Source organism: Nuphar pumila, chromosome 12 (assembly GCF_984573655.1).
Source record: "Nuphar pumila chromosome 12, dmNupPumi1.hap1.1, whole genome shotgun sequence".
Taxonomy (NCBI): Eukaryota; Viridiplantae; Streptophyta; class Magnoliopsida; order Nymphaeales; family Nymphaeaceae; genus Nuphar; species Nuphar pumila.
In genome coordinates this window covers 10,540,480-10,559,379 of record NC_143260.1, presented here as the reverse complement: position 1 = coordinate 10,559,379, position 18,900 = coordinate 10,540,480, and the positions used below count along the sequence as shown (strand labels likewise).

General features: G+C 38.1%; 1 protein-coding gene across 1 annotated transcript in view; it reads left to right on the top strand.

Annotated features, from left to right (window-relative positions):
- Positions 1-18,657, top strand: part of LOC149819960 (uncharacterized) — a 34,152-nt gene extending 15,495 nt beyond the window's left edge. The window contains exons 4-8 of the mRNA XM_089983655.1: positions 4,533-4,636; positions 4,737-4,839; positions 5,389-5,693; positions 17,226-17,531; positions 17,624-18,657. Coding sequence (XP_089839781.1) covers positions 4,533-4,636; positions 4,737-4,839; positions 5,389-5,693; positions 17,226-17,531; positions 17,624-18,097 — 1,292 coding nt within the window. The 3' untranslated portion in view covers positions 18,098-18,657. The remainder of the gene's footprint in view (positions 1-4,532; positions 4,637-4,736; positions 4,840-5,388; positions 5,694-17,225; positions 17,532-17,623) is intronic.
- Positions 18,658-18,900: the final 243 nt, after the last annotated feature.

Below are 18,900 nucleotides of genomic sequence, written 5' to 3'. Positions count from 1 at the left end.
GGCCACTTCTGCAGAAGTTCAGATGCGCATCCATGGGCCTTTGTTTGCCTTTGGGGATTTACTCTCTTGGTCACTGGCCGTTCCCTTAGGAAGCAGACTCAGTCAGTTATTCAAGGTATAATAAAATACATAGCATAATGGACCCTCGAATCGATCTCGGCTGTTTTTACGTTTTTGCCTTGTGCGTACCCACAACGGCCTGCTCATAATGAGACAAGATATAACTCACACATATGATTATGAGATATGCGTGTTGTGACGTGAATTGATTGCTTGCTTGTTAGCTCGGTAGTTCGGTACGCTACTCGTTGAGCTATGTACGCCTGTCGAGGCGTTACTCTGGTTGGTTAAACTGGTTGCGCAGTTCTCTGTTAGGTAATAACTAGCTTCTCATATTAGTCAATTGCCTATAATACTAGCATTATGCTAGTTGTTACATATTGTGATATAACAGCTACCGTATGATTGCTTATCATGTGTAGCTTATGAATTGCTTGTGATGCAATAACTTTGCCTTACGATTAATGTAGTTATTTGTCGATAGACTGAGTCATCCAATGATACTTGTATGTATTGCGAGCATTGTTATGAATGCGTGTCTTATTCAGTTGTTTTCTTTGATTGGTGGATAGAGTTGGTTACTCTTCACCTATAGTATCAGCTAGATTGTTGCTTGTTTAACACTGTGGTCCTTACTACTCTTGTATTTAGCTATGTGCTTGATTAGAGTTTTGCTTACTCTACATAGTCTTGCTTTTCTTGATTGATCTAGCGATTATCTTGCTTATTGCAGTCTTTATCCCTTCTTGTCTTTTGCACCCCTACTAGTCTGTTGTGAGACTGACCCATTTCATGAGCATGTGGTGAATAAGTTATACAGCTGGCGATGGCGCGATGTCGTGATGCGTTCAAGGCGAGACCCCTTTCCTGACGTTGCGCTCCTGAGGACACTTTTGATAGATGTGGTATAAAGTTTCTTTGAAAGCATCTCTTATGATTAAAACTCTGGATTACTAAAATTGTATTACCAAAACTTTATTTTTCTTCTCATTTCAATAAAATATATACTTGAATTGCAAATCGGTTTGTAAAGGGGAGTTTGCGTTGTAATGCGCACAAAGTTTAGGGACTTGCTATTTTAAACATGATTTTCCGTTGAACTTTATTTTCGAACTCTGATAAATAATCGATTTCAAAGCGTTCAACCTTTTTCATAAAAGGTTTCAAGTCCACGATTTTGGGGCGTTATATTGACTCTATCCATAGCTTCATAAAGATATCCCATTGTAGGATTATCTTCTCCATCAACCAATCTTAGAACCTTGACAAGAGGCTCTATTGTCTTAATTGTTGATTCCACCACCCTCAAAAAATTATGATTTGATATAGTCTCCTCATCTCTTTTTCACGATCATCTTCTGCATAGGTTGACATACTCTATTCTTTTGATGCGACCATCATTTTAAGATTAAACTGATGTTCTAGCAACGATTGAAGCATTTTGAAATTCGTTGCAAATCTTGTAGTAACTGGCATTAAAATCTTCTTTTTGTTGGAAAACTGGGTACACATCAAATTCAACACAAATGTGTGGCTATAAACAAACTTTGTTATGTTCTTTCCCTTCTCCACACATGCAACTATATTTTTGATTTTGCCTATATCCTCAAGCATCAAGTTGATGCAATGTGCTGCACACGGAAAATCACACAAATACAACAAAGGTTAAAAGACAGGAACAAATATCTAACTAAATAAAATAAAAGCATTATATAGCAATTGCTAAAGCATGTAAAATACCTGAACAACATTCTCACACCTACATTTTTTATTATTTCTTCGAACAATTTGAAAAGATTATTTTGATTCTTAAGAATATTTGATGCATCAACTGATTTGATAAAATATATTCCCCTAGGGCAGCAAACTAGGAAATTTATCAGTGTCCTTTGGTTGTCATCTTTTCAACCATCAACCATAATAGACCAACCAGTATCAACCTATGATGCCTTGTATTCTTTAAAATATGCGTCAATCTTCTTTATTTTTTCTTTCAACAACCTTTCAGAAATTTCATATGATGAAGGTGGCTTTAGACCCATCCCTATTGATGAGCATACTTCAAGCATCTTCACAAAATAAAGAGAATTAGCTACATTAAATGAGATTGCTGAATGATAAAATAATCTAGCAACAACAAAACATAATTTTTCTCTAGCTTTCTTATTTAAAGATGCTTTTATCCCAAGTTACTTCATAGTAACTTCCACAAAAAATCAAGATTATTTCTACAAGTACCTGCTATGTTTTATGTTTTTTCCCTTACTAGCACGTGTGTGCAGTGCCTTGTCATTAGCATCACCTGGCAAATGTATATAACCATCTTCTAGATCCACACCAAAAGAACCAATTTCATCAGAAATATGTGCCTTGTAATGCCTTGGTTCCTTATATTGTACCAAACTCTTAAGAACATCTGTTTTCACATCATCGTCCACTTGAGTACATGGCTCGACTTCTCCTGTTACATGGCAAGATGTTTTATCCTATTGATACCACCACTCATTTCCTTCTTGCAATATAAACAACACACTTTTTTCTTCTTTGCATCAAGAGGTGTCCCATGCTCCCATAATGCGTTTTTGACTTTTTGATCTTGTCACCTGAACATACTATATAACATTAAAAGAGTCTGAAAAAGAAACCATGAGAAACTAAACTGAATAAAAAAAACAAAATTGGGTTAGTTTTGCTGCTCATGCAATTGCATTTGCATATAAGTATCATTACTCATAGAGTAGTCTCAAACTCAACAATCATTGAAGATAAGAAATTAAGAATAGCATAAATGTAGAATACTATCTTACTAACAGTGTAACACCTAAAGACAAAAACATAAAATTTATATCTAATTAAATTTAAAATAATCGAAGCAAAGTCTAGCAAGTAGCAAAGAGCAAACAAATTTATTGTGTGAAGTGTGAAGAGTGAAGTGTGAATTATGAACTGTGATCTGATGCTTTACAAATGTAAAATTCTAACCAGTGTGGGATCTAGTAAAAAGATTAAAAATGGTAAATTTTTACAAATGTAATTTTCTAACTAGTGTGGGTTCACAATGTATATTTAAGTACAGAACTACATATAGGCTCTTGTAGTCTTGTTCAGTTGTTCTAGGCTCTAGTTGAACTGAGCTCAGCTCTGATCTGGCTCTAATTCGAGCTGAGATGAATGTAGAGTCCGCACTCTGCAGACCTCATGTCAAGTTGCCAACTGCTAAATAGACTGTGCCCATTAAAAAAAAGCTCTTGGACTTGGGGCAACGTTCCACCGAATAGCCACAGGCCCACAATCACATTTAGGGCTTAGAGAAATACTGAAAGAGAGCTCGTTTCGCTTTCAAGTTTCAGCCATGAGCCAACATCAACTGGACCCAAAAGGTCAAAAACAAAAAGAAAAAAGCAAAAAAAGTCCTTTTTTTTCAGGTCACAGAGAGAGAGAGAGAGAGAGAGAGAGAGAGAGAGAGAGAGAGAGAGAGAGAGAGAGAGAGAGAGAGAGAGCTCGTTTCAGCGTTTCAGGCTTTCAACCAGTATAAAAATTCAGGCCCTCAAAGTCCTCAACTAATCCAAAGAAAAAAGAAAAGAAAACCCTCTTCTTTCATATTTTTCAGATTTCAGAGAGAGAGAGAGAGAGAGAGAGAGAGAGAGCAAACATACCTTCACTCACTGCCGGAGCTCCTATCACTGGATATTTTTGCTGGAAAAGCTCGCCGACCGGAACGGTGCCTTGCTACCACCGGAATGAGGAGGGAAAACTGGGAGGGTTCGTCCTTGGGAGGAAAACGAAGGGAAGGAAACCCTAATGTGTAAAAACTAAAAAAAAGGCTGACTTTTTTCTAGTAATTACAAGCCAACCATTCTTAGACTCTATTGAGTCATTAGTGATTTGTGAATCGTCTGAGTCATGCGAGTCAAGGATGAAACTCAGACGAGTTTTTGTGAAAAAACACATGCAAAACTCAGACAAGTTTTGGTTGACTCGTGACTCACCTGAGTCAACCGAGTCTTGGACGAGTCATGCCAAGTTTGTGCTTAAGACGAGTCTGCCACCTGGGTTGACCTAGTAAATGGGCGATCTGGACCGAGTCAACGTGTTGACCCAGACAGTTTTCAAACATTGATGCATTGTATCTGGCCTAGACATATTTATGTTTATCGTAAGTCCTCTGTCTGATGTTATTGAATATTAGAAAAAATATTTTGCAAACAGAAACTCCACAAGTGACACACCTACAATGGGCTTTCATAATTTCAATTGATTGTTTAGCTACAAATTTAACTTTTCAGTTTAAGTTTATCGATTTTACATAAAATTTATTTGCTTTTCATTCCGCTCAACTTGGGGCCAACATGTAATGATCATCTGTCATGTTCTGTTTCCTATCCTTTTTCTTTTATTATGACTACATGCTGCCCACCATATACATGCTTAGAAATTAGCTGCAAATACTCTATGATTTTCATTTTATACAGGTATTTTTGAACGTTTAAGGGGAATTTTGCACGAAGGAGAAATTGATAAAAGGGTTCAGTTCTTGATAGAAGGCCTTTTTGCTATACGGAAAGCCAAATTTCAGGTACATTATATTTGTGAGTTTATTTATTGAGTTTTATGTTCGTTTTCTATGGTAGTGCTTGTTGAAGACACGATTTAATTTGAAGCTGCATCATTTGCAGGGATATCCTGCTGTTCGGCCAGAATTGGATCTTGTGGAGCAAGAAGATCAGTTTACGCATGAGATATCACTTGAAGATGAGTTTGATGGTGAAGAAGGTCTAGGTATGGTTTTCAAATGAATTTCAGCTTTGTTTCACATGTTAAGTATACTAAGAAAAATGAGGAGCACAAAGGAGGAAAGAAATTTATTCGTGTTATTTTTTATTTCTGGATGAACTTTCCCCTTGCCTCTCCAACTGGATATTTTGCAAGGCTTCAATTTAAAATGGATGTGTTTGGGCAGGATAATCTTGTTAGGAAAGCAAAGATTTAGAGTTTTTATTCGTTGCTGTTGTTTGATACGTTGAAAGTAAATATAGAAGGAAAGTTTTATCTGATGATATGTGCTTTGGTGGTACAATAGCGCCTTCATTTTGGAGATTATACACCATAACCTTTGTTGAAATGTTGTAATGAATGAGAGTTCCTTGAACCCATATTTGGTTAACTGAACTGTTTGACCTAGGGGTTTGTTACTCTTGTTAGTTGGGGCTTACTTGGTGAATTACATGCTTATATATCTTTGTTAAGCTATCATAAATTTCTTACAGGTATATTTTCATGTCTTATGACTAAAAGTTCAGCTTATCTCCTGTTTTTATTATTCTCCAGATATTTTCAAATATGATCCCCAGTTTTTGGAGCATGAAAAGGCATATGAGGACTTAAAGAAAGAGATCCTTGGTGAAGAGTCTTCTGAAGACGAAGCAGGCTCTGATGCACCCTCAGATGATGCAGATGAAGATGAAGATGATGAATCAGATGAAGAAATGGAAAATGACATGAGGATAAAGGATGAAACTGAGACAAACCTTGTGAATCTCAGAAGGACAATTTACCTCACTATCATGTCCAGTATTGATTTTGAGGAGGCCGGTCACAAACTGCTGAAAATCAAACTTGAGCCCGGTCAAGAGGTAATCAGATTCATTTTGAAGTATGTTCTTAGCTTTACAATAGGCCCTAGAAAATAAAATGTTCCCTTGGGTCAATTAATTATTTTCGGCTGATGAAATTCCTACTAGTGTTGTACCTTATCTCACACCATTTCTAATCCTAGGGAGTCGTTCATACTATTGTGCCATGCTTTTTCTGACCTAGTTTATAATCCTAGACAACATTGAAGAACATGTTTATCCATGTATTACTTTGTTGGGTGAAAAAAAAACCAATATCTCATATATCAAGCTCTAGGAGAAACCACAAGATTGAGAGGAATAACTAGAAGCTTCATTAGCTACAAAAGAAAGAAATACAAGGATTATAAGCTGTCACAAAGATACGAGTACGTACGTGTACGTGACATGAGTTCGACAAAATCTTGAAAAGCATTACAAAATGACACAAATATATAAGTTTTTAGATTAAGATAAAATATTTTGTATTATTTATTTTAAAAAATATTAAGTATTTATGAAAATAAAATTATTTTACATAGCCCACTTATAAAGACATTTTTATAATATGTATTTAAATGAGAGAGTCTCTCTCTAGGGATGTGAATGATAAAAAATAAGAAAATATTGACATTCATGTCTTTGACATATCATACCGTGTTGACTTTCTTATTCTCTCGCTCTCTCTCCACGTCATTTGCTTTTTGCTCTCTCCTACACTTTCTCTCTCTCTCACGTGATTTACTTTTTGGTCTCTCTCTCTCTCATGGTTGAGACCCCATAACCAAGTTATTTTTTAACTAACTTCTGACAGAGTCCAACACATTTTAAGCCGTGTCATGATCGTATCATGCGTTAAAATGCATTGGACTTCATGTTCGCGCGTGTCATCAGTGACACGAGACCATTTTGGCATGTCACTGTGACAGATTATAAGGGTTGGTCCCTTTTTAGCTTACAAGATTGTGTGCCTAAAATACCCCTAGGCACATGGCAGTTGACCTTACATAAAATTGTTGTGAACAATTACCAAACTACTGCTTCACCAATGAATGATTGAATGCACATTATAAATACATTATGCATTCAACATTATGTACATAAACCTATCAACACTGCCCCAACTTGAGATGATGTGAATGCAATCTTCTCGAGTTTGGATGTTTGAAAAGCATTCAAGGACAAACCTTTGGCAAAGCAATCTGCAACCTAATAAGCTTAACGAATATATGTTGGTGAATCACACTTCAAGTAAAGTGACAATCAACCTCTATGTGCTTTGTTCTCTCATGGAAATCTGGATTTTTGGCTGTATGAATTGCATTTTGATTGTCACAATGCAATGTAGTGCTATTTTCCATCTTTAGGCCTATGGTACTTGGACACTCCATTTTCCCCTCTGTACCTGTGTCGACACGTGTATCCCCGTGTTGACACGCTTTGACACCCGGACACACCATTTTACCCTCCGTACATACAAGTTTGTATTTAATTTATAATTTACAATTATATTTTCAGTTTATAACTTTATATTTTCAGTATATAATATATATTTTAAATATAACATATATATTTAGATTATATTCAGTTTATTTTGAATTTATTTTGTATTTATGTGATATATATATATATATATATATATATATATATATATATATATATATATATATATATATATATATATATATATATATATATATATATATAGTCATGTCCCCGTACCGACATTTTTTGGAATTGCCGTGTCGTACCCTCTGTACCGATACCTGCACCCATACCCAGGTGACATAGCTTTAGGCCCATTTCTTTGAATAACCATCTTAGCCATATAATTTCAAATTTTCAATAGTGACCTGTGCAATTATTCTATACTTAACTTCAGTGGTTGACAAAATGTAACTCATTGTTTTTTCTTCCTCTTCCATGATTTCAATGAGTCCCCTAAGAGTGCATTTGATTGTGCAGACAACGCTGTTTGCTGTTAGTGCAACATGTGGGGTCCATGCGCCCACGCAAATGCGGGACACGTGGGATACAAAATCTCACACATCTAGTCGGGACACTTTTTGGTGTCCAGAGGAGTTCCATCCTCCCCTTGGAACAGGGGTGTCCGAACTCCCTTGGTTGCCCTTGTGAAAAAAACCAAAAAAGGTGTCACGGACAGTCTTGGACAAGGACACCACCACACATACAAGATAGGAAAAGACATGGTGTACTTGTCTAGGGCTGCCCGTGGATCAAACAGCCCCTAAGAATACACAAAAACTTGAAGGGGAGTGTCTATCTAGTAATATACTTCTAAAATCCACATTGTAATATGCTTTCAACTCCAAGGATGAGGAAATAGAGAAAAGCAATGCATAATGCATAGTATCCTTGACATATCGAATAATCGTAAGCACTGTTGCCAAGTGAGTGGATCTGGGTGCATTCATGAATTGACTAACAACATGGCTGTAAAAGTAATGTTAGACATGAAAATAATCAAATAAATCAAGCTCTCACCCAACTGCCCGTAAACAGAGGAATCATCAGGAGCCTCTCAGTTTATATGCTCTTAGCTTACAGTTGGCTTCCATAGGAGTATCTACATTTTTCTTGTCATAAGTCAACTAAGCTTTACTGATCAATTCTACTGCATACTTATGTGGAGTCAGATATATCCTTTTTTTGTGTATGCCACTTCAAGTCCCAAAAAGTACTTTAATGTGCCCAAATCTTTCATTTCTAAAGGACTCTGCTAACCTCCTTTTCACACCTCTAATAGTGCCAATATCATTTCTTGAGATAATCACATTATCCATATAAAGTAGCATTAGGCACTACCCCTTAATGGATGTGGATGCAAACAAGGCAAGGTCATGGAAACTTTGCCCAAAACCCATTCTTTTAAATGCTAAGATGATTTTTTCAAATCACGTCTGAGGAGCTTGCTTTAAACCATACAATACCCTTTTCAGTCTACACGCTCTTCCCTGACTATTTGACAATCCCAATCCATATATGCTTCCTCTTCTAACCCCCCCTTAGAAAATGCATTTTGACGTCAAGTTGTCACACTCTTCTCTTTATTGCAGCAGTTGCAAGCAATGTCCTGATATTTGTCATGTCTCTGCAAAATCAATTCCATATTGCTAATTGTATCCCTTAGCTGCAAGTCAATTCTTATATCTTTCTCTGTAGTGCTATCTGTTTCTGTCCTAATCTTGTAAACCCACTTGAAACCAATATCTTATTTGCCTTTGGGATCCTCTCTGGAGCATTTAACTCCTTACTCATAACTTGTTACTACGCTGGCTGCAGAGCAGCTTCATCATAGGCAGTATAAATGAATCAATGTCAAGAAAGCTTGATGAGTGTCTGAGAAATATTTATAAGAAACAAAACAAATGGGTGGTACAGAAGGACGAGTGCTTCAACGTACCTAAGGGAGGGGTGGTTCAATTGACTGTGTAGTTGGATCGGTCTGAGGAATATTAGGACTTTACTCAAACAAGCTTTCCAACTCTTGGATATGCTGGTCAAAGAAAGACCCAACAACTAAATTAATTCTATTGTAGGTTATCATTCTATTTTCTTCCTCAACTTTATTATTCTTTGGGAAGGGCACTATGAAAGAAAATTAGGTTCAACATTTCTATCCAGCTGCACTATCTTATAGTAGGGTATATGCTCCATAAACTCAACATACCTAGATATTCAAAGTCTTTTACCCACAAGATCATAAGAACAATACCCTCTTTGTCCTTTAGATATGCCATAAAGCATCAGTTCATAGCAGAGTTGCCAGTCGAGGAAGCGGGAAGCAGGAAGCGAGGCACTTTCAAAATTTTAGGAAGCGGGAAGCATGGTATGACTTAGAAGCGAACCAGAAATCGTCTCGGAAGCGACATAGGAAGCGAACCGGAAGCAACCTAGGAAGCGAGGGGGAAGCAAAAAAAGAGAAAATAAAAATAAATAAAAATAAAAATACAAAAAAAAGGAAAAAAGGGAGAAGCGAGCTTCCTCTAAATGGGAAGCACGCTTCCCAAAATTTTTTGTGCTTCCCAGCATGTTTCGGAAGCGTGATGTTTCGCGCTTTCGAAACACGCTTTGGGGTCGTGCTTCCGAAATATGCTTTGGGGAAGTGCGCTTCCCCATTCCCTATGATGCTTCCGGTAACTCTGGTTCATGGTTCTGGGTGAAAATTTATCTCTATGCTGAGGAGTTATAAGAACAAAACATGTACTTCCAAACACTCAATGATTCATAATCAAGTTCCCTATTGAACAACTTAGATGGGAAGCTTTTACCAAAAAAAACCCTTGTGGGCATATGATTAATCAAGTAAGCATTTATACCAAGAACTTCAACCCAAAACTCTTGATTAACCATTATGTGTCTATTCTTCCCTTTTGCAATAACATTATGTTCTGGAGCATAGGGTGTGATGTATTGCTCCTTACGAAGAAATTCATGCAGATTATTCCCTATATACTCTCCCCTTGTATCGAGGCAAAGGGTCTTACAACTCACTTCTATTTTTCACAATTTTTTTCTATATATATCTCATACAGTCATCAATAAAGATCACAAAATATGAAAATCCTTCCCTTGACGTAATAGGAGAGAGGCCCCAAACATTTGAATGCACAAGATCAAAGAAACTGATAGATGCAACCTTCTTATGCCTAAATGGGAGAGCATGACCCTTAACTAACTTACAACTCTCAGAACATCTAACTTGATCAGACACTTCATACTTAGACCAGAACTTTGGACCTATAACTAGACATGTCTTAACAGATGGTGTCATAAGACAGACAACTCCAAAACTGTGACATCCACACTAGCCTCTAAGATATTTTGGGGTCTCTGGTCCATATAGTCCAAGAAGTAATGATATCTCCTTTTATGCTTACTCCTAATCTTACTCTTTGAAGACCAATCTTGCGAATAACCATAAAGACATCACAATTATGATGCATGATGTGTTCAACAAAAATTAGGTTTATAGCAAATGGTGAAACATGATAAACTTGAATAATGTTTAACTTTCTTTCATAACTAGAAATAGAAGAGGATGGACCCAACTTTGGAAATACTCATGAGAGAATCATCTGCAGTGTTAAAGGCACCAGGAGAGGAAGATGAGGCTCCGCCCCCTGTCGGTCGACCCCAATAGAAAGGCAGGGGGTAACCCCCTGGCGACGACAGGGGGCTGCGCCCCCCTGTCGGTCGACCAAGAGAGAAAAGCAGAGGGGGGGGGGGGACCCCTTGCCCACGAGAAGCGACGACAGGGGGGCACCGCCCCCCTGTCGGTCAACCCCAATAGAAAGGCAGTGGGTAACCCCCTGGCGACGACAAGGGGCTCCTCCCCCCTATCGGTCAACCAAGAGAGAAAAGCAGAGGGGGGGGGGTCCCCCTGCCCATGAGAAGCGATGACAGGGGGGCACCCCCCCTTGTTGGTCGACCCCAATAGAAAGGCAGGGGGTAGCCCCTTGGCGACAATAGGGGGCTCTGCCCCCCTGTCGGTCGACCAAGAGAGAAAAGCAGAGGGGGGAATCCCCTGCCCACGAGAGGCGACGATAGGGGGCACCACCCTCCTGTCGGTCGATCCCAAAAGAAAGGCAGGGGCCCTACCAACGAGAGGCAATGATAGGGGACTCCGCCCCCTGTCGGTCGACCAAGAGAGAAAAGCAGAGGAGGGGGTAACCCCCTGTCGATGAGAGGCAACGACAGGGGGCTCTGCCCCCCTGTCGGTCGACCCCTCACTGAGAAGAAGTAAAGAAGAGGGTTTACCTGGCGGCGGAGACTTCGATGTCACCGAAAAACGCAGAGAAAAGGCGCCGTCGGGGATGTTGGCCGAGGTCGCGGGAACGGACGGCGGTGGCCGGCGGGTCGCCGACGCCTTCTTAGCAGATGAAAGAAGGTGGAAGAGGCGATGGCCGGCGGCGGGTGGTGGCCGATGGTGGCGGGGGACGGAGTGGAGAGAGAAGGTTCAAGAGAGGCGCCTGTGTCTTTTTTAAAGACACAGGTTCTCTCGAACCTTCGAGCATACGGGTCCGGGCCCATCCGATTTTCTAATGCGCGCCACATGGTGAGGCGCGCCTCACCTCAAGGCTCATGAGGCGTACGCCTTGAGGGTTTTACGCTTTTTAAGTGCGCATCAAGGCGAAAAGGCCCTTGCCTCGAGTCGAGGCACGCTTTTTGCGCCTTGAGGCACATTTTTAACAACATTGTATCTATTGTTATATATATATATATAATATATATTTTCCCTTCAGGCAACCCCAGGGGTATTTCTGTCTTTTGTTCTATTTTACGCATATTTACACTTGTAAATATGTTTGTAATTTATTTCTTTTTATTTTCTTCATTTCCTTTTTTCTTTTTCTTTTTTATTAAAGTTAACTTAGTCAACCTTGGAGGGGGGGTCCAACACTAGTCGTTGGACCCCTCCAAGGGTTAGATTTCTAACCGTTGGAGGGGATCCAACGACTAGTGGGAGCCCCTCCAAGGCTTCCTCTCTTCTATAAAAGGGGTTGAACCCCTATTGTATTTTCATTAATTTATTGGGAGCATTGTCCTCCAACTTGCTCAATAAAATTCTTTATATTTTGCATTTGGGTTCTCTCTTTGTACTTTTGTGTACATTGTTCTAAGTGTTCTTGTGCCTTTGTGCACCTCTCCCTTTGTGGTGGTTGTGCGTATTTAGCACTATATTTCTCTTGAGATATTTTCACAATGATTTCATTACACAAGTACAAAATTACACATGCTTTCACAAAATATATTAATATATAACCAGAATATACATATATATATATAATTGTACGCACACAAATATATATTCAATTATTCATAACTTATTCAGTATAATCAACAAAATATGCTTTCAACCTTTCACAGAAGCACAATAACACACATATATATATATAAATAACATATTACATAATTCATAATGCTAAACATGCTTTCGGGCTTTTATAGAAAAATTCATCAGAAACAAAATAACACTTACATATATAAAAAACATAATCAATTAAAATTAATTGTGCATGCTTTCAATGTTTCACAGAAAAAATCCCAAAAGCAAAGTGGCACACACACACATAAATATAATAACTAAGCATGTTTTCATGATTTCACAGAACAAATCACACAAGCAGTCAAGCACACACACATACACATAATTATATATATACAAAAAATAACAATATATATATATATATATGAATAATAAATAACTAAACTGCCCTCATGCCTAGGCGGAGGCAGCTTAGTCGCCGACTAGGTGCCTAGTCGGCAAAATTGATACCTTTTAAGGTACCCACCTCAAAATAGCAAAGCCTAGGCGTTTTACTTAGCCTAAACCGACTAGGCGGACTAGTCGACATGTCAAAAGGCTAAGTATTGCAGGACGATATTTCCTTGTAGTGAGTCTAGGAATTCTGAGCCATTTGAATTAGTCTACTCGGATGTATGGGGTCTTGCACCTGAAGTGTCAATTTTTTGTTCTGTTTTTGAAAGGCAGGTTGGGGTTAGGCAGACACCCACCACTTATTATTCAACGTACCATTGGGTTTTGAACCTGCAATGTCCCACCACAAGTGCACTGACAACTCCTACCAACCACACGGAGCCCCATTGGTTGTAGTGTCAATTTTTGGGTATAAATACTTTTGTTGATATCTCTTTAGAATTGAGTCTCTTGTCTCCATGCCCCTAGCAAAATGGAGTAGCATAGCGGAAAAATCATAATTATTTGTGTTTTATTATTTGAGATGAATGTTCCAAAGATCTATTGGTTTGAAGTTGTATTAGTTGTTGCTTATCTTATCAATCGTATGGCCACCAACACCTTGGAAGGAAACTCTCCTATGAGTCCTGAACCCTCAAATTCCAGTCTTTCTTTTACTCCAAGTGTATTTGGATGTGTGTGTTATGTTCATGTGCCTAGTGTGTATAGAAATAAGTTAGATCCTAGAGCTAAAAAGTGTATTTTTGTGCAGTATCCTTCCTCACAAAAAGGGCTATAAGTGTTATGATCCTATCTCCAGGAGAAGGTTTGTGTCTATGCCATATTTTACCCAGTGTGAAATTGAGGCTGCGTCCTAGAATTAAACATTTATCTCCTATATACCGATGGTCTCTATTGTTGATACTGTTAAATTCACAAGTGACTTAGACAGGTATGGGATTGTGCACACCTATACCCAAGGAGAGGGAGGTGTAGTTATGCCTTCAACATTCATACCGAAGGTTGAACCATATTCAGGCCTTCTTGACCCTCCATGTGAGCTAGATACCCAAGAACCATCTCTACAAGTGACTTAGACCTTTCCATTGCTATTCGAAAAGGCAAACAATCATGTGCTTCATATCCCATGAGCAACTTTATCTCTTGTCAATTTGTATCCGAAACTGATAGAGCTTTTGTTGCCAACTGTGAGAGTATTCCCTTACCAAAAAGTGTTGAGGAGGCCCTAACGGTTCAACAATGGAAGGATGCAATGATGAAGGAAATAAATGTCCTTGACAAAAATCACACATGGGAGATTGTAGCTTTTCCTCTAGATAAGAAAGTTGTAGGATGCAGGTGGATCTATGCAATCAAATTCAAGCCATATGAGTTAGTTGAGAGGTATAAAGCAAGATTGGTTGCTAAAGGCTATACAAAGACATGAAATTAATTACCATGAGACTTTTGCCCTTGTGGCCAAATTAAATTCCACAAGGGTGATACTTTATTATCAGTGTATAAATCTTAGCCTATTTATTAGTTACATCATAGATGTGAAAAGTGCTTTTTTATGTAGAGATTTAAAGGAGGAAGTGTACATGTCATTATCCCTTGCCTTTTCTGTTTGATTTATATTTTTTGTTCAATGGTCATTAGACATCTGTTACACACACACACACACATATATATATATATATATATATATATATATATATATATATATAGGGTAATGTTTGCTACACTCGTGGGTAAGGATCCCCCGAGTGAAAAGTTGTAATAGTTTTTTTTTTTCATTTTTTAGCACATTTGACCCTTCAGATGTGATCTGCATACTAAGCTTAGTAGAGACTGACCTTTGGATCATGTTTTTCTGACATATGGCAGGTTTTACTAGGGTTAACAATTCAACATCCTACAATGTACCAAACTTTCAAACCTCAAAAAAACATATTTTTACGTTGAGAAACTACAATTCAAAGGTCGATTCCTACTATTTTGACCATGCTGATTTCATCCATGAGGTCATATTTGGTAAACTAACCTTCCCATATGAGTTCCAACTAGGGGGCTCCTTACCCACGACGGTAGCAAATGCTCTCTCTCTCTCTATATATATATATATATGTGTGTGTGTGTGTGTGTGCGTGTGTGTGTGTGGAAGGGGGACCATCCAACCAAGGGAAGGTCCACAATCTACAACCCATGATGATCGATGACGTTCCTTCTCTAACGATCGAGTTTTTCATTGATCGGGCTTTACATATTGAATTTTTATCATTCATTTAGTGACATGTATTATATTATGAATTTTTGACATTTAGATGTATTTTGGAAAGCACTAAAAATCAACGGCTCACAATACTTTGTATCGTAAAGGTTTAAATGCATTATGAGCCGTCGATTTTTCACGTTTTAAAAAACACGTCTAGATTTCGTAAAGTCTTCGTGTAAAGCATGCTTCTTAGTAAGTAAATTATAAAGAACAAATATATATGGTCCGATCGTTGAAGCACTCAAATATTGGAGAAGGGGAGCCGTCTCATTGTCGTTGATTGTAGATTTTGGACTTCCTTTGGTTGGACGGTCCCCTTCCCTATATATATATATATATATATATATATATATATATATATATATATATATATATATATATATATATATATATATATATATATATATATATATATATATATATATATATAGGGAAGGTACAAAATCTACGATTGATGATGATCAGACGGCGATCGTTCTCTAATGATCGAGTTTTTCATCGATCAGATTTTACATATTGGATTTTTATCATTTATTTAGTAAACATGTTTTAGATCATGAGTTTTCAATATTTGGATGTGTTTTTTAAAGCACTAAAATCAAGGGCCCACAATATCTTGTATTGTAAAAATTTAAATGCATTGTGAGCCATTCATTTTTCATATTTTTGAAAAACATGTCTGCATGTCGTAAAATATTCGTGTAAAGCATACTTATTAAATAAATTATAAACAAATATATAGATCTGATCGATAAAATGCTCAAACATTGGAGAAGGAGGGCCGTCTGATCATCATTAGTTATGATGTTTTATACCATTTCTAGACTGCCTTTATTTTAATGAATTGCGAGCCATTGATTTTCACTGTCTATAAAATAGGGTCTTATGATGTATTAGACATGATAAAGCCTTCTAAGGTAGTAAATAAACCATGCTAAACACATATGTATGTTTAGATCTACCATTTGTTGGCTAGATCCATACAAACAAGAGTGTATATCACCATATGGTGTATATATATTGTGGTAGCTGCACAACCCTTAGGTGCGCAGATACCTACGGGATCACGCTAGTCGTCGCAGGGCGTGATCAACGTCCATAAAAAAAATGCGAAAAGGGGCAAAAACATGCTATTTGCGCGTTTTTGCCCCATCAGCGGTCCCAGCAGAAAGTGGGACCTTTAGCGGCATTTAAAAACCATTGCTAAAAATTCTAAAACATGCAAAAAGCGCATTTTGGCATTTTTTAAACATTTTTTTGCACTGGCCGTCCATCAAGCGCTGCGATGGATGGCCAGCGTGATCCCGTAGGTAGCTGTGCACCTAAGGGTTGTGCATCTCTCTCTCTCTCTCTCTATATATATATATATATAGGGTAACTAAAATATGTAAACCATTCGAATATGTAAACTGGTATGCACCGAGATTTTCATAGTTTTTTTATTTTTTCTAAAATTTTACCGTACGGATGCGGTCTAGATGCATGGTTTTATAGAAATAGACTCTTGGATCATCCGATTGAAAATCAATGGCTCAAAATTTTCGTAAATATGCAAGCATAAAAAATCACATTTCTTGATCCGATTACGATGATCAAATAGTCGATTCCAAGCGAACGGACCATGACGAATGCATCTGCAGTGTTAGATTTGCAAAAAAATCTATGAAAATATCGATTCATACCAGTTTACATATTTTGCTAGTTTACATATTCCAGTTTTTCTATATATATATATGTGTGTGTGTGTGTGTGTGTGTGTGTGTGTGTGTGTGTGTGTGTGTGTGTGTGTTGGTTAAATCCCCTCACTACATAAGATTGAAGGATCTAAACGTTCCTCTTCAGAGCATAAATGGATGTGGCCAAAACTAAGAAATGATCAGTGGAGTCACTCATAGGGACAGACATATCCGGATAGAGGATAGTCTAGATCCATATGAGTATCCCGTGGATAGAGATAAAGATATGAATCCTATATGTCCAATATGATTTTTGCAGTTTTATTAGGACTTGCACATCAAAGTACTTGACATACTTCCTATTTTTCTTGGTTATGCAGATGGAGCTGTGCGTTATGCTTCTAGAGTGTTGCTGTCAAGAAAGAACATATCTGCGATATTATGGTCTCCTGGGCCAAAGGTTCTGCATGATCAACAAAGTGTACCAAGAGAATTTTGAGCAGTGCTTTGTGCAACAGTATTCTATGATCCACCGCCTTGAGACAAATAAGTTACGTAATGTGGCCAAGTTCTTCGCACATCTCCTTGGAACAGATGCATTACCTTGGCACGTCTTAGCTTACATCCGTCTGACAGAGGAGGATACAACCTCATCATCTCGGATATTCATAAAAATTCTGTTCCAGGTATATGATTTTGTTCACTGGCTCTATTGCCATTAATTTCATATTCTTACGTGCAACCAACTCAATTTTGCTTTGTAATTTGTAATTGGCAGGAGTTGGCTGAGCAACTTGGTATTCGCACACTCAATGAGAGATTGAGTGACAAAACAATGCAAGATTCTTTTGAGTCCGTTTTTCCTAGGGATAATCCCAAGAATGCTAGATTCTCTATCAATTTCTTTACGTCTATTGGTCTGGGTGGCATCACTGAGAACTTGCGTCAGTATCTTAAAGATATGCCTCGCCTCATTATGCAACAACAGAAACAAGAATCTGAGTCAGAGGATACTTCAGGCTCTGATGAATCTGGGAGTTCCAGTGCAACTGAATCTGATGACTCTGAGTCTTCATCTGAATCAGAGTCTGATAGTGGTAGCGAGAGTGACAGAAAGCACCGAAAACATAAACCAAAGTATGACAGCGATAGTAAAAGGAGGGGCCGGAAGCGGAAGCCAAGGTCCAATGATGTTAGTGATAGTGATAGTGGTAGTGATAGGAGACATGGCAAGCGGAGGCAGAAACCTTAGAAATAAGGGAAAAGAACATTGCTTTTATCTGTTGTTTCCCTTTTGCTACCGCGTATCATGTTCAGAGAGACAGAGCAGTTCCATTGGTGATTTTGTGGTGGTCCATTCTTCAAGGCCAACCTCTTAATTGGGCTCCATCCATCTGCGAGATGGCACTAAATGACTCCTTTGGTATTATGAACCATAAAATGAAATCCTATATCATGATCGAGATGCACTGGTTTTGATTGTCCTTTTTGAATTCTGTGTAAGATTGAATTTTCTCTTGCTTTCCTCAGGGCACCACTCCTGTAAGTAAAAGGTGTCTCTTCACATTGCTTGCTGTGTATACCAATGAACACGGAGTCTCTTTGGATGATTTATGAGCCAAGTTCTTGTTGTCATTGTCTCTTCAACTCATAGCTAAACAGGATTCCTGCTGATCGAGGAAAATCTTCACTGGTGATGTTTGGAGATCTATATGTGCTGGAGACTATGATTTGAATGTGGCTGGTCGTGAGTTTATAGGCTTGTATTCTGCAGTGCAGGACTCAATGCAATGTAGCTGGCTGTGATTTGATTGATTTTCCCAAGGTGTGCTTGGTAGATTTGACTCTGTCCAACTTTGATCCACTCCTGTTAGAACCCTGTGAGCCTTCTATGCAGTCTTTGGTGACTCCCTTGTCTCACGGCTTCCAATCTTATCAAGTCATATGAATCTTACCACTTTTTAACACATGAAACCATTATGCACTTTCCTTTAACAGTCAAGATGTGGATATCTCCTTTTGTTGGCATTCAAACTGCCTTGATTTATCTTTTTA